The following is a 13,322-nucleotide window of genomic DNA, read 5'->3' on the forward strand; positions in this document are numbered from 1 at the left end:
TGAGGTTATTTTTCATGAGCTTGAGAACTCTCCTACTTTCAAGTGCACTTGTCTAGCACTTGCCTTATTGTGATTCATTTCTCTCCAACAATTAGTTCTGCTGTGATAGTTGTTTTAAAAACAACAACAACAACAACAACAACAACAACAATAATAATAATAATAATAATAATAATAATAATAATAATAATAATAATAATAATGTTATTTGTTTTACGTCCCACTAACTATTTTTTAAGGTCTTCAGAGAAGCCGAGGTGCCAGAATTTAGTCCCGCATGAGTTCTTTTACTTGCCAGTAAATCGTATTTGAGCACCTTCAAATACTACTGGACAGAGCCAGGATCGCAGCTGCCAAGTTGGGGTTAGAAAGCCAGCGCCTTAACCGTTTGAGCCACTGAGCCCGGCGATAGTTGTTTTATGCAGTTGTCACCATGAATGGAAAGTTATTACCCCGTGCACGCCTGTCTACAGCCAGTAATTATTGTCGTTCTCATTTATTGTGTATTGTCGAATAGTGTGATATCAAACATGAACAGAGGAAGAGGATTGACGGATCAAGAAATTGAGGCTTGTTTTGAAGCATCAGATGATGAAGTTGTTGGCGGAGATACGTTTTCATTAGAAGAGGAAAGTGTACTAAACAGTGATCATGATTCAAACTCGATACAAAGTGCAGAGAGTGATCAGGATGATATGTCAGAAGATGAAAGATAGATCACACTCTGTAAACATTTCTGAAGATGACATTCCCGTGGGAATAAGACTTCATTCCTTGAAAGGGAAAGATGGTACAATATGGTATAAAGAACCTCCAAATACTAGAGGAAGAACACGTGCTCCACACACTGTAATAGAAAGACCTGGAGTAAAACACATAGCTAAAACTGCAACGACTGTTGGTGAGGCTTGGAGCTTATTATTTACAGAAGAAATGATAGATCAGATAGTACATTATACTAACATTTACATAGACATGAAGAGAGAACAATATCCCAGAGAACGTGATGCCACCGTAACCGATGCAGACGAGATCAAAGCATTATTTGGAATATTGTGTACTAGCAAGATACCCGTGCTTTGCTACGGTATTATACTGAAATTTATAATTGAATGCTTATCGATTTATATATAACCTGCCGATATTAGCGATCTGACTCGTTTTCTGAGAGATTACGGCAACGTTCCTCCCAGTTTTAAATCTTTTTTCCAGTAATCGATTTCGTACTTCCCGGGCTAGGTCCAGGTATTCCACACGATCAGTTGGGTCCCTAAATCTTTGCCTTCTATAAGCATTTTTAATGTGGATCAAATCCTTGAGGAGATCTGGCGTGGTGTCGTCTTGGGTGCCTTGGCGGTACAGAACTGGCGGCCGGACTGCAATCGTAGTCATTACCCGTCCAGGACCCATTTCCAGCATGGTCCGCACATTTTGACGACGGTCCAGAACATTATTATTATTATTATTATTATTATTATTATTATTATTATTATTATTATTATTATTATTATTATTATTGATGTCCAGGACCCCACAGCAAGATGCAAGACCTCTACTTGGCGGTAAATTACATCTGCTGCCATTGTCATTGATGACAGTATGACCAGCACCATTGTCGCCCGTAGGCAAGTGCGCAAGACTTCTGGCGATACGAATGACATACTTCCATGTATTATTGACATTATTATAGAAGTGAACAATTCCACGGTCAATCTTATACCTATCGTTTATTTCAAATGTGTTTAAATTTTTATTTATATGCCAGAAGAATCTACTGTAATCTAAGAAGGTTCTCCGAAGGAAAAGATGGCTCTTGAAAACGAACCTATGAAAGATTAAAATGATCTGTTTATGATCATAATAAGTACATTGAAAATCCACAGCTTGTTTCCAGTCATTCAACTGGGTCAGGAATGGAATGAATAAGCCCCCAGGTAGTGGTGAGGATAGGAAATGTGCCGGCTGCCGAAACCTGTCGCACTCCTCTGGGGCAATGATTAATGAATGACCGCCGTTAAGTTTATTTACCCCCCCCCCCCCAAAAAAAAATTAAATGATGGCTTGTTTCTTTACGTATAAAGGAGATTCTAAACACCAATGTTCATGTCTATTACCTTCAGTTTTTCACACTCCCCCCCCAAAGTGAATTTTCGGGGCGAAAATACTTGTTTTATTAATAGTAAAGGATCTTCTAAATACCAATTATCATGAATCTAACTTCTTCAGTTTTTGTATTTTGTGTCCTCAGGAAAGGAATTCAACTCCTCTTCACTCCCCCCCCCCCCCCAATGATGATTCCCCCCCCCCCCCCCCAAACGTGTATTTCCACATCTGTAACAACTTTAGTTTTTATTAGATGTGTATATTCTCATACAATTAAGTCAATTTTTCAGTTCTTTCACCCCCCCACCCCCTTCATTGGATTTTCCGAGAATACCCGGTTTTTTTTACTTTTAAAGCAGATTCCAAATATCAAATTTCATGTCTGTAACATCTTCATTTTCAGATATCAGTAGCCTAATTAAAGGAATTCAACACCATTTTCAGTCACATTTACCCCCCCTCCACCCAAGTGGTACTTCCGAGAACTAAAAATAAACGTTTCTTTATTTTTAATACAGATACGAAATACCATTTTTCACTTGTGTAACATGTTAAGTTTTTTGATATATATACTGTAGAAATTCTCATTTTAAAATTTCACCACTTTTTAGTTCCCCTTAAGTGGTTTCCAAAAACAAATCACCTATGTTTCTTTACATTTACAGGAGATTCCAAATACCCACTTTTTACGTCTGTAACATTTTACGTTTCTCAGATATTCTGTAAATATAGTCTTTCAAAAAATTCACCCCAATTTGTCACTCCTGTTTAACCGCCATTAATTGGATTTTCCAAAAGCAAAAAAACATGTGTTTCTTTATATTTAAAGAAGATCCCAAATACCATTTTTCGGGTCTGTAATATCTTCAGGTTCTGAAGTATAAGTAGCCTCATTAAAGGCATTCAACCCTTTTTTCACCCTTTACCACCCTTCCTATTGGGATTTTCCGAAAACAAAATACGTGTTTCTTTATTTTTAAAGGAGATTCTAAATACCAATTTTTACATCTATAAACTTTAAAAGTTTTGAAATATAGATACACTCATTTTAAAATTTCACCCCCCTTATCACCCCCTTAGCGACGGAATATCCAAAAATCCTCTCTTAGCAAGCACCTACATCTTAATATGAATACATCCCTAAATTTTCATTTCTTTATGTCCAGTAGTTTTGGCTCAGCAATGATGAATCTGTCAGTCAGTCAGGACAAGTTTTTTTTAATATATATATATAGATTACTGGCGTAATGAAATCTGCACATCTGAACACAAAGGACATTTTGGGCATCAGATGGCACTGGCATAGAGCTCGTAATTTGCACTATGTCCCGGAAACGGTTCCATTTTCTGATGAATTCTCTTAGGTTTGATGACAGATCTACTCGGGATGATAGAAAAAGAGTGGATAAAATTACACACGTGCGGGAAATATTTGAAGCTTTTGTAAGAAACTGCCAATCTGCATACACAATCTCTGAATATGCAACTACAGATGACAATTTGGAAGCATTTCGTGGCTGCTGTAGCTTCAAAGTATTTATGAAGTCGAAGCCGGCAAAGCATGGCTTAAAAATCTTCATGCTTACGGACTCGATCTCATTCTTCACGTCGAACCTGGAGATATATATGGGAACGCAACCTGATGGCCCCTATGTAATCAGTAATGCTGCAAGTGACGTCAAGCGAATAATAGCTCCCATATCATTGACTGGAAGGAATATAATTGTCGACAACTGGTTTACCAGTATTTGTTTAGCACAAGATCTGTTCTGACATCATAAACTGACCCTGGTTGGGACTCTCAGGAAGAATAAAAGGGAAATACCTAAGGAGTTCATCGAAGTAAAGAATAAACCAGTTTATTCCAGTGAATTCAGTTTCAGCAAGGACAAGATGAATCTCGTTTCCTATGTGCCTAAAAGGAACAAGTGTGTACTCTTGTTATCAACAATGCACGACACTCCTTCCATAGACCCAGAAACTCGTGAAGCACGGAGGCCGGAGATGAACAGCTTTTATAACAAGACTAAAGCAGGTGTCGATGTTGTAAACCAGATGAGCCAAAACTACTCAGTTAGCCGTAGATCCAACCGTTGGCCACTAACAATTTTCTACCTCTTGTTGAACGTAGGAGGCATCAAGTAATTGTGCAGGAAAACACAAATATAAAAGTTACTCGCCGTTCCTTCCTGAAAGACCTTGGAAGAGTCTATTGGATGATTATCTCAAGAAGAGGGCAACAATCAACACCTTGCTGAAACCTCTTCAGGAAAAAATAAAGCATCTAAATTGGATCTCAGGAATCAACTGAACCAATAACCATAAGGAAAGGAGGAAGGTGCTGCTATTGTCCTAGAGCCAGGGATCGCAAGACAACGAAGTGCTGTGCCAACTGTGGAAAACCAAATCTGCAAGGACTATGTGGTGGAGTCCTGCCCACGGTGTGTGTCAGTGAAGTCAGTGAAGTGAAAGTGTGTGTATGATCATGTGCTGGGAGTATTGTCCAGAAGGTTTCTCAGCGAGACAAAAAATGTGCTTAAGTGTGTAAATAAATGTTGAGTATATATTTTTCAATGAAAAGCACATTCATAAATCATATGTAAGCAAGTGTGTAGTGCAGGTGTTTCAATGAAAAGCTTATTGATGACAACAAATAATCCAGAAGATTTGTCAGCAAGACAAAAAATTTCCAAATTATGTAAATAGTGTTTAGTGCATGGTCATGAATAAAAAGCTTATTTATAGTTCATAAATATATTAATAAGTGTTTAGTGCAGATATTTCAATATTAATCTTGCTCATAAAGACAAATAGTCCAGAGACAAACATGTGCCATGATATATAAATGTTTAGTGCATATTTTTCAATACAAAACTTATCCATAACTCATTGTAAGCAAGAGTTTGATGTTCAGTGCACAGTTTTCAATATTAAAAAAAAAAGCGTATTCACTATGACAAATAACGAGTCTAAAATGAAAACAAGTCAATGGCAAAAATTTACCCCACACGAATCCTAACGTAAATCATGCAGGTGCGCTTCCTCACGGGTTAATAACATGTGGTTTCACAAACCTTGCCATCACATTCCTCAATAGTTCCTGCAAAACTGACTTCAATAAGTGGATTACAACAGACTTGACTGCAGAGCTATATTTGGAATCTCCAAGATATCCATAAAACTTGAGAGAAAAAGGCAGGCAAAAGGATTTATGTAAATTTGATGAAAGGAACATGAACAGTCGTTCTTCACGTGACAAAGCATGGCTCTTAGTGTCATCAGTAGTTTCAAAGTTCCCATTTGAGAAGCCTTACTCACAATTTTGCTCCTGAATAAAGTAACCAAAGGGTCCCATTGCAGCAAAATCCTATCCAAACACCTTAGTGATAACCATCGAATAGGCACATGCTTCAGAATTTTCCTGATCTCTGTGTTGTGTAAAGTCTGAAATTCTGAACTTTTCTTTCATCTTTGCACTTCTTTCCAGAAAATAAAATATATCAACTATACTTTCATCTACATTTACAGGCAAGCACGCCCCACCCTTCTCTGCAGCAGGATTAATTAGGTGACGAGCAGCCTACGATGATTATTTTCCCACTTCAAACACCTTACCACACTATTCTTCAATCCTATCATTACTGGAGCATTATCAGCACCAAGAACTAGGCAGTTTCTTAATGAAATGCAGAATTCCTGAAAAGTAGATAGTGAAAGATTGGCAATGCTAGCTCCAGTAGTATCCCCTTGTAAATTCTGCAGAGACAGTAGAGAACTCGTGAATTCCACCGAGTTCAGGCCTAAAAACCGCTACAACAATAGGATATATTTTCAAGTTGCTTACATTGCTAACCTCAGTAGCAACAGAAAATGCATTCACCTGCAAATGTGATACAATTTTCGCCTTTTCTTCCATGCACATTTCTGTAATAATAGCCGCTGTTTTTGTTCTCACACACCCGTATCGTTTAGCGACTTCCAAATCAGGAAACATTTTGCGAAACAAAGGCCCCACGTGGTCGGCACAATTTACAGGCAGGTAATGTTCTACGATAAATGACTTCAATAAAGCCTTGGCATTCGACATATGATATACATCTTGGTTTTTACATGAAAAGTTCAGTTTCTGGTTTCGTTCTACACACTGGATACTCTACTTATGTTTTTTCGTTTGCACATGTTTGAGCACATCGCACTTCCCGCCATGCACAACTGAAAAATCACACCTTCATATAGTATAGGATGTGAGCGTTGGTCCCTTCCTGGATTCACTGAAAGGAATACTCTTCCTTATAAGTGCTTTTGAACACTGCACCACATTTCTGTTTTGAGATTTTGGCCAAAACAAATATTAAGACATGCAACCAAGAAGCACTACTACGTGACAACACAAGCACTTATGGAGGTCCTGCCCCGGGTACACGTCTATAGCGTACTACTTCTGAGGTTAGGTTACTCACTTGAGACTTCTGCTTCTTATTATTAAGCTATTTGTGTATTTGACTGCATTACAGAACAAACAGGAGCACATGGCTGGCCACTGTGCCCCGTACTACCATCCGGTTGTGATTATTAGAACTACTATCGACCAGCCCTACTCAACTATATATCGATAGAACAAGGAAACGCGTGGGAGTTTAAAATAATACGAAAATTACTGAAACTGCTCTGAAAATCGGGCGATCGGGAGAGCTGGAATAACGATGAAAAATCGGGAGAGTTGGCACGTCTGCTACCGCCTATAAGGAAAAAAGTTTTCCTTCCAGCACCATATAATTCGGTTGCGAAAGAAACATTTGTGTCTGCTTTCCCAAATTGGAAATACAGATCAGCCGCCTGTCTATACTGAAATGCCATTGGGCAGTATTGTGAGTGTTAAGGGATCAAAAAGTGTTACCATCAGAATGGATGGTAATAAAAAAACAGGTGTACAGGTTTTTTTTAATTAGTGGATTTACAAATGGTAATTCTAAATTCCCATGGAGGGAATTAGATATTTTTCCACCAATAGAGCATATCAAAAATCAGATCAAAAATTAGATGTTGGCTCTTCAGGCGTTTGCTCTATTAACCAGCATTTCGTCTTAGGTCTGACACTAGACTCGTCAGAGTGGGATGTGTCAGACCCTACCCACTGATGCTGGGGTGTATGCAGGTGAACTTATCAGAAGCCTCTTATGTGGCACAGTCTGATAACTGCATACGGGAGATAAAACTCCACAATGGAATTAATGCCCGCCTAGCAATTCCAAATGGTAATTCTAAATTCCCATGGAGGGAATTGCTAGGCGGGCATTAATTTTATTGTGGAGTTTTATCTCCCGTATGCAGTTATCAGACTGTGCCACATAAGAGGCTTCTGATAAGTTCACCTGCATACACCCCAGCATCAGTGGGTAGGGTCTGACACATCCCACTCTGACGAGTCTAGTGTCAGACCTAAGACGAAATGCTGGTTAATAGAGCAAACGCCTAGTGGATTTACGTCGCACCGACACAAATAGGTCTTATGGCGACATGGGATAGGAAAGGCCTAGGAGTTTGAAGGAAGTGGCCATGGCCTTAATTAAGGTACAGCCCCAAAATTTGCCTGGTGTGAAAATGGGAAACCAGGGAAAACCATCTTCAGGGCTGCAGACATTGGGATTTGAACCCACTATCTCCCAGATGCAGAGGGGTACAGTAACATTATGTATACTTGCTGATGGAACTAAACTTCCAGCGTACGTTGTCTTGAAGAGAAAGAAGCTTCCGAAAGAAAATCTACCTGCTGGTGATATTGTCAGAACTTAGGGCTCCGGTTGGATGGACAGTCTACTAGTGGAAGACTGACTGAAATGTGTTTGGCAACGTCGCCCTGGCGCATTGCTAGGACGGAAAAGCTTGCATATTATGAACAGCTACTGCCATCACACAACAGAAGCGGTGAAGAAACAAACCAAGAACACAAAAACCGATCTAGCAATCATTCCGGGTGGATTAACGTCTATGTTACAGCCGTTGGATGTCTGTGTAGACCGTCCATTCAAAGCAGCCTTGAAACGGCTGTGTACTGAGTGGGTTGCGGCTGAACCCAACTGGTCGTATTAAGCGCCCAGAAGTTCAACTGCTTTGTTCGTGGGTCAAGATGGCGTGGCACCATATCTCTGGTGACCTCGTACGGAAAAGTTTCCAGATGTGCAGTATTTTCAATGCTACGGATGGCAGCGAAGACGACGACGTGTGGAAAAGTGGTGGTCAAAGTAATAGTAAAAGCTCCGAAGTTGGTACCTCTCATGATGAATGAAGGGTTGGCTTTCGTTCTGTGACTGATAACTTTTTCTGTGTGTGTTTTAAATAATTTATTGGGTTTTATTTCAAGGACACTTAAAAACTGTCTGAAATGGCGTATGGCTTTTAGTACCGGGAATGTCCGAAGACAAGTTCGGCTCGCCAGGTGCAGGTCTTTTGATTTGACGCCGGTAGGCGACCTGCGCGTCGTGATGAGGATGAAATGATGATGAAGACTACATACAAAGCCCCCGTGCCAGCGAAATTAACCAATGATGATTAAAAACTGTCTGAAACTATTTTAAATTCGTGAAACTTATGTAGTGAAACGACATACTTGTTCTGTAGCAAATATTGTAAATAAATTTGAGTGAAATTTTCTTTAAATTTTTCCCTTTATAGTCTTATTCAGGGGCAGGTGGTACTTGGGATTATACAGTAGGTTATGTGCAATAGTAACCCTGATCAAAAGACCTAACCCACACTCTGACCTTCCCTTTTTAATACCTGTTAAGAACACTTTATAATCTTCCCTCTCATCCTCATTATCTCCCCTTACCATAATATCATTAACTCGAAACCACATCCAGACGCATCCTTCTTGCCGACACAGCCAATTCTACTCTCTTTCCTTCTTTCATGCTCCACATCGAATTCAATTTTGCGTGCTAAATTGTTTCCAAGGAATGTTGCTTGCCTATCAAATGAAACAAGTCCATTACTCCCATATGCCGGAGGCTTGCTTAAAATATTCTGTGAAGGGGGTAAGAACACTTTATAATCTTCCCTCTCATCCTCATTATCTCCCCTTACCATAATATCATTAACTCGAAACCACATCCAGACGCATCCTTCTTGCCGACACAGCCAATTCTACTTTCTTTCCTTCTTTCATGCTCCACATCGAATTCAATTTTGCGTGCCAAATTGTTTCCAAGGAATGTTGCTTGCCTATCAAATGAAACAAGTCCATTACTCCCATATGCCGGAGGCTTGCTTAAAATATTCTGTGAAGGGGGATGCTACTCTATTTATGCGTAGTCCCAGTCAAAATATCTCGTTACGCATCAGGGATCAAAGAGGACTGTAGAGTCATAGCCATCTGAGCACAAGAAGGGCCATGACTCAGAATATGTCAGATGCCCAGTCCTATTCCATAGCAACTGGCACCCCAACTCTCAGGACCATTTACTGGGCAACTCAGCCATTGCCCATGGCTCGCGAATCAGGGCATTATTACAGTAATCCTTCAAAATCTAATCACAAAGAAAAATTCAAAAATTTAATAAACTATGCATATTCACTGTACTAACACTTACACCAAACTTTATTCAATTTCTAGGGTTATTTATGAAAGCTGTCAATGGATCCATTGGAGATAAACATAAAACAAGTAAGTTTATTGAAGTGATCAACCTATTCAATACAATACATTCGTGTGAATGTGTATAACTTTGACCACTTCAATAAACTTACTTGTTTCATATTTATTTACAATTTTCAATACGGACCAACCATGAAGTTTATTAAATGCAATCCATTGGAGATCCAACCAGCCCTATTGCTGAGAAGAAAACAATCTCTCTCTCTCTCAAGAATTATTGTACTGAACTTTAAAAACATTTCTATGCACATAATTCAAGAATTTTTATTGGAAGCTATATTAATGTTTCAACATACTAAAGGTATAGACATAACATACCACACCACATTAACCAAAGACCACCCCTTCTCCACATGCCCACAAAGTAAGAGTCAAATTATGCTATATGAAAGAGTACAATTGCACAAACCAACCTCAACGTATGTTTTTCCGGCGCACAACAACACAAATCTTTGTAGTGACGAAGGCAAACGAGCTTCTCAGTACTACAACTGCAAACTACTGCAGAGAGAAAACATGTAGTTTTACAAAATTCACACTGCCTTTCATCATCAGGTAGTAATTCAAAGGTCTCTTGTTCTGCTTCACAAATACCCTGGAAAAAAAAAAATAATAATAATAATAATAATAATAATAATAAATACCCTCAAAAATAATAATTTTAAGTATCAGCTGCACATTAAATATGAAATTTATATTCTGGTAAGAAAAAAACAAACTAAGGAATAAAACTCACCCAATCAAGTAAAGCTTTTCTAGTAACCTTCTCTTCCTCAAACATTTTTTCCATATCATGGTAAGTAGCAGTGGCGACAGTGTTGTTCAATTTTTCAGGTTCATGAGCCATTTTACAAACTAACTCATCATGTGAAAACACACAGAATCGATGCAAGTGAGAGTAATGGTTAACACACTCACGGCCAATAGTCAACTGCAAACACACAAAGAAAATAAATAATAAACAAAATTACCTCAGACAAGTCATAAAAAATTGGGAAATAAAAGCATAGTACTGGGCTAAAAATAGTGGAGAAAGTCATAGACAAAAGACTGAGGGATATAACAGAAACACAGTTCGAGGAAGAACAATATGGCTTTAGACCGAATAGATCAACAATAGTCTTCATATTTACAGTGCGAACGATAATGAAATAACATCTGGAAAGGAACAAGAAAATCATCTTCATATTTATTTATTTGGAAAAAGCTTATGATACAGTTAAGAGAAAACATGTATGGGAATGCCTCTTGAAAAGGGATGTACCGAAATCATTAATTAGAAAGATTAAAAAGTTGTATCATGAGAGTAAAAGCAAGGTACAAGTGGGGAGTGGCGACTCTGAAACATTTTATAGAAAAAAAGGTCTCAAGCAATGAAATGCACTGTTGCCATTCTTGTTTATTATATTGATGATGGAATCATAAAACGTGTAAAACAGAGTACGAGTAGTGATGAAGTTAATGCTTTGGTATTTGCAGATGATGTGGTGATTTGGGGAAAGCGAGAAAAGGAAGTACAAAGGAGACAGGACATTTGGAATGAAAATCTGAAAGAGTTTGGAATGGTAATTAGTAAAAAGAAAACTGTAGTGATGCACTGTGGAGAAGAGAAAAAAGAGAAGCCAAGGGAACATAGATGGAGAACGGTTAGAGAATGAAGAATAGTTTACATATCTGGGTAGCATTATTAATGGAAGTAATGAAATCAACCCTGAGATTAATAAAAGACTAAGAAAAGGTACAACATTTTATCATCAAGTCAGAGAGCTTTTATGGGATGACGAAGTACCAAAGAGAACGAAATTAACATTATATAAACAGTATTTCATACCAATTTTAACATATGGACTAGAAATGCTGGTAACTAATAAAAGACAAGATAAGAAGATCGAAGCTGCAGAAATGAAATTTAAAAAGACAAGAAGAGATAGAATTCAAAATATTAAAATCAGAGAAGAGCTAAATATAGAACCGTTAGTATAAAAGATACAGAAAGCAAGGCTGAGATGGTTTGGACATGTGAAAAGAATGGGAAAGGAACAGGTAGCAAGAAGGGAATCGGAAAGAGAAGTTAAGGGAAAGAGACCAGTTCGAAGACCGAGAAGAAGGTGGATGGATCAGTTTTGGAAGGACATCAAAAAAGCTGGATTGGATGTGGCGGAAGTAATGGAGCAGGAAAAGTGGAAGGACAGAAATGAGTGGAGGAGGCCCGGGCGACTGGAGTGGGACACTGATGATGACTGACGATGATGAGTGTTTTTATAAATGGTTGAATACACAAAATACCCAACATAAACTAATACATTCAATACCACATCTTCCATACAACTTAAATGTAAGGCCACATGACAGGAAAAGGTGACATACATCAGATGTTCGTACCACACAACACTTGTGTTCCTATACTGTCACAAAAAACAGTAAAAACTGAAAACAATACAAATAAAATACCATTCTCGTTACGGCAATATATATCAACGTTTTCTATTAAATGGCTAAATTAAAGATAACAGCAAAACACAATTGTGTTACATTATTCTTTGCATTAAACAGTTATGTTCGTTTTCCCATCTGTATGTACAAGAAGTGTTCCTATAATTCACAATACAGCACTTTAAACAGAGGCAGAATGTAATCAGAATTAAAATCAGAACAGAGCAGACCATTTTGGTCCACATTCTTGGCATATAACAACTCAAAGAACCCTTTTTGATATTACTATGCAAGGAAAAATAACTGGGCAACTTGAGACAGGTCAAACTTGAAGTGTCCTTTTCCCAGCAAGTCCCATAAGATGCCTAAGATTAGTAGTGGAGGATTAGTATCTGTTCCGCTCACTTCCCTTGGAGGTATACTTGAAAAGAAATTCACTACACAGGGTTTGCACAGAAAGAATTTATTTGCTTATTCCACGGTTCTAGCAGAGTGGAAATGTCAAGTGATCCCTTTGCAGGGGATGTCTAATTACAACCATATCATAGCAAGATAAGCAGTGTGTATGCAAAGTGTAATATATATATATATATTTATTTATTTATTTATTTATTTTACAATTTGCTTCACGCCTCACAGATACAGATATGTCTTATGACAACAATGAGATATAGGAAAGGGCTAGCAGTGGGAAGGAAGTGACCAGGGCCTTAATAAACATACAGCCCTAGTATTTGCCTGGTGTGACAATGGGAAACCACAGAAAACCATCTTCAGGGCTGCCGACAGCGGGGTCTGAACCCACTATCTCCTGAATGCAAGCTGATAGCTACATGACCCAAACCGCACAGCCACTTGCTCGGTAGTAAATTCTCTTATTACACTTTACCTGGCCACAACAAATTCATTGCAGTGTCAAAAACAGCGATGGAGGAGTCGTTCACCTTATCCAACACCTCACACATCAACAGAAATGTTTCTCAGGGCTGATCATATTTAAGGGTGCCTCTGTTCAATGAGGACATTATTAAGCTATGGCATCACTACAAGACATCCAGCTATTTCTTGTGGGATGGGCAATTTTATGAACAGACTGATGGCGTGGCTATGAAAAGTTCACATTCCCCAGTAG

At 38.4% G+C, this 13,322-nt stretch overlaps 1 protein-coding gene across 1 annotated transcript in view; it reads right to left on the reverse strand.

Moving 5' to 3' along the window:
• LOC136864226 (lysine-specific demethylase 5A) overlaps positions 1–13,322 on the reverse strand; it is an 843,789-nt gene that overhangs the window by 508,178 nt on the left and 322,289 nt on the right. The window contains exons 13-14 of the mRNA XM_067140948.2: positions 10,494–10,688; positions 10,171–10,352 (exon numbers count right to left, since the gene is read on the reverse strand). Of these exons, the coding sequence (XP_066997049.2) occupies positions 10,171–10,352; positions 10,494–10,688 (377 nt within the window). The remainder of the gene's footprint in view (positions 1–10,170; positions 10,353–10,493; positions 10,689–13,322) is intronic.

The sequence above is a fragment of the Anabrus simplex genome, chromosome 2, assembly GCF_040414725.1.
Source record: "Anabrus simplex isolate iqAnaSimp1 chromosome 2, ASM4041472v1, whole genome shotgun sequence".
Lineage (NCBI taxonomy): Eukaryota > Metazoa > Arthropoda > Insecta > Orthoptera > Tettigoniidae > Anabrus > Anabrus simplex.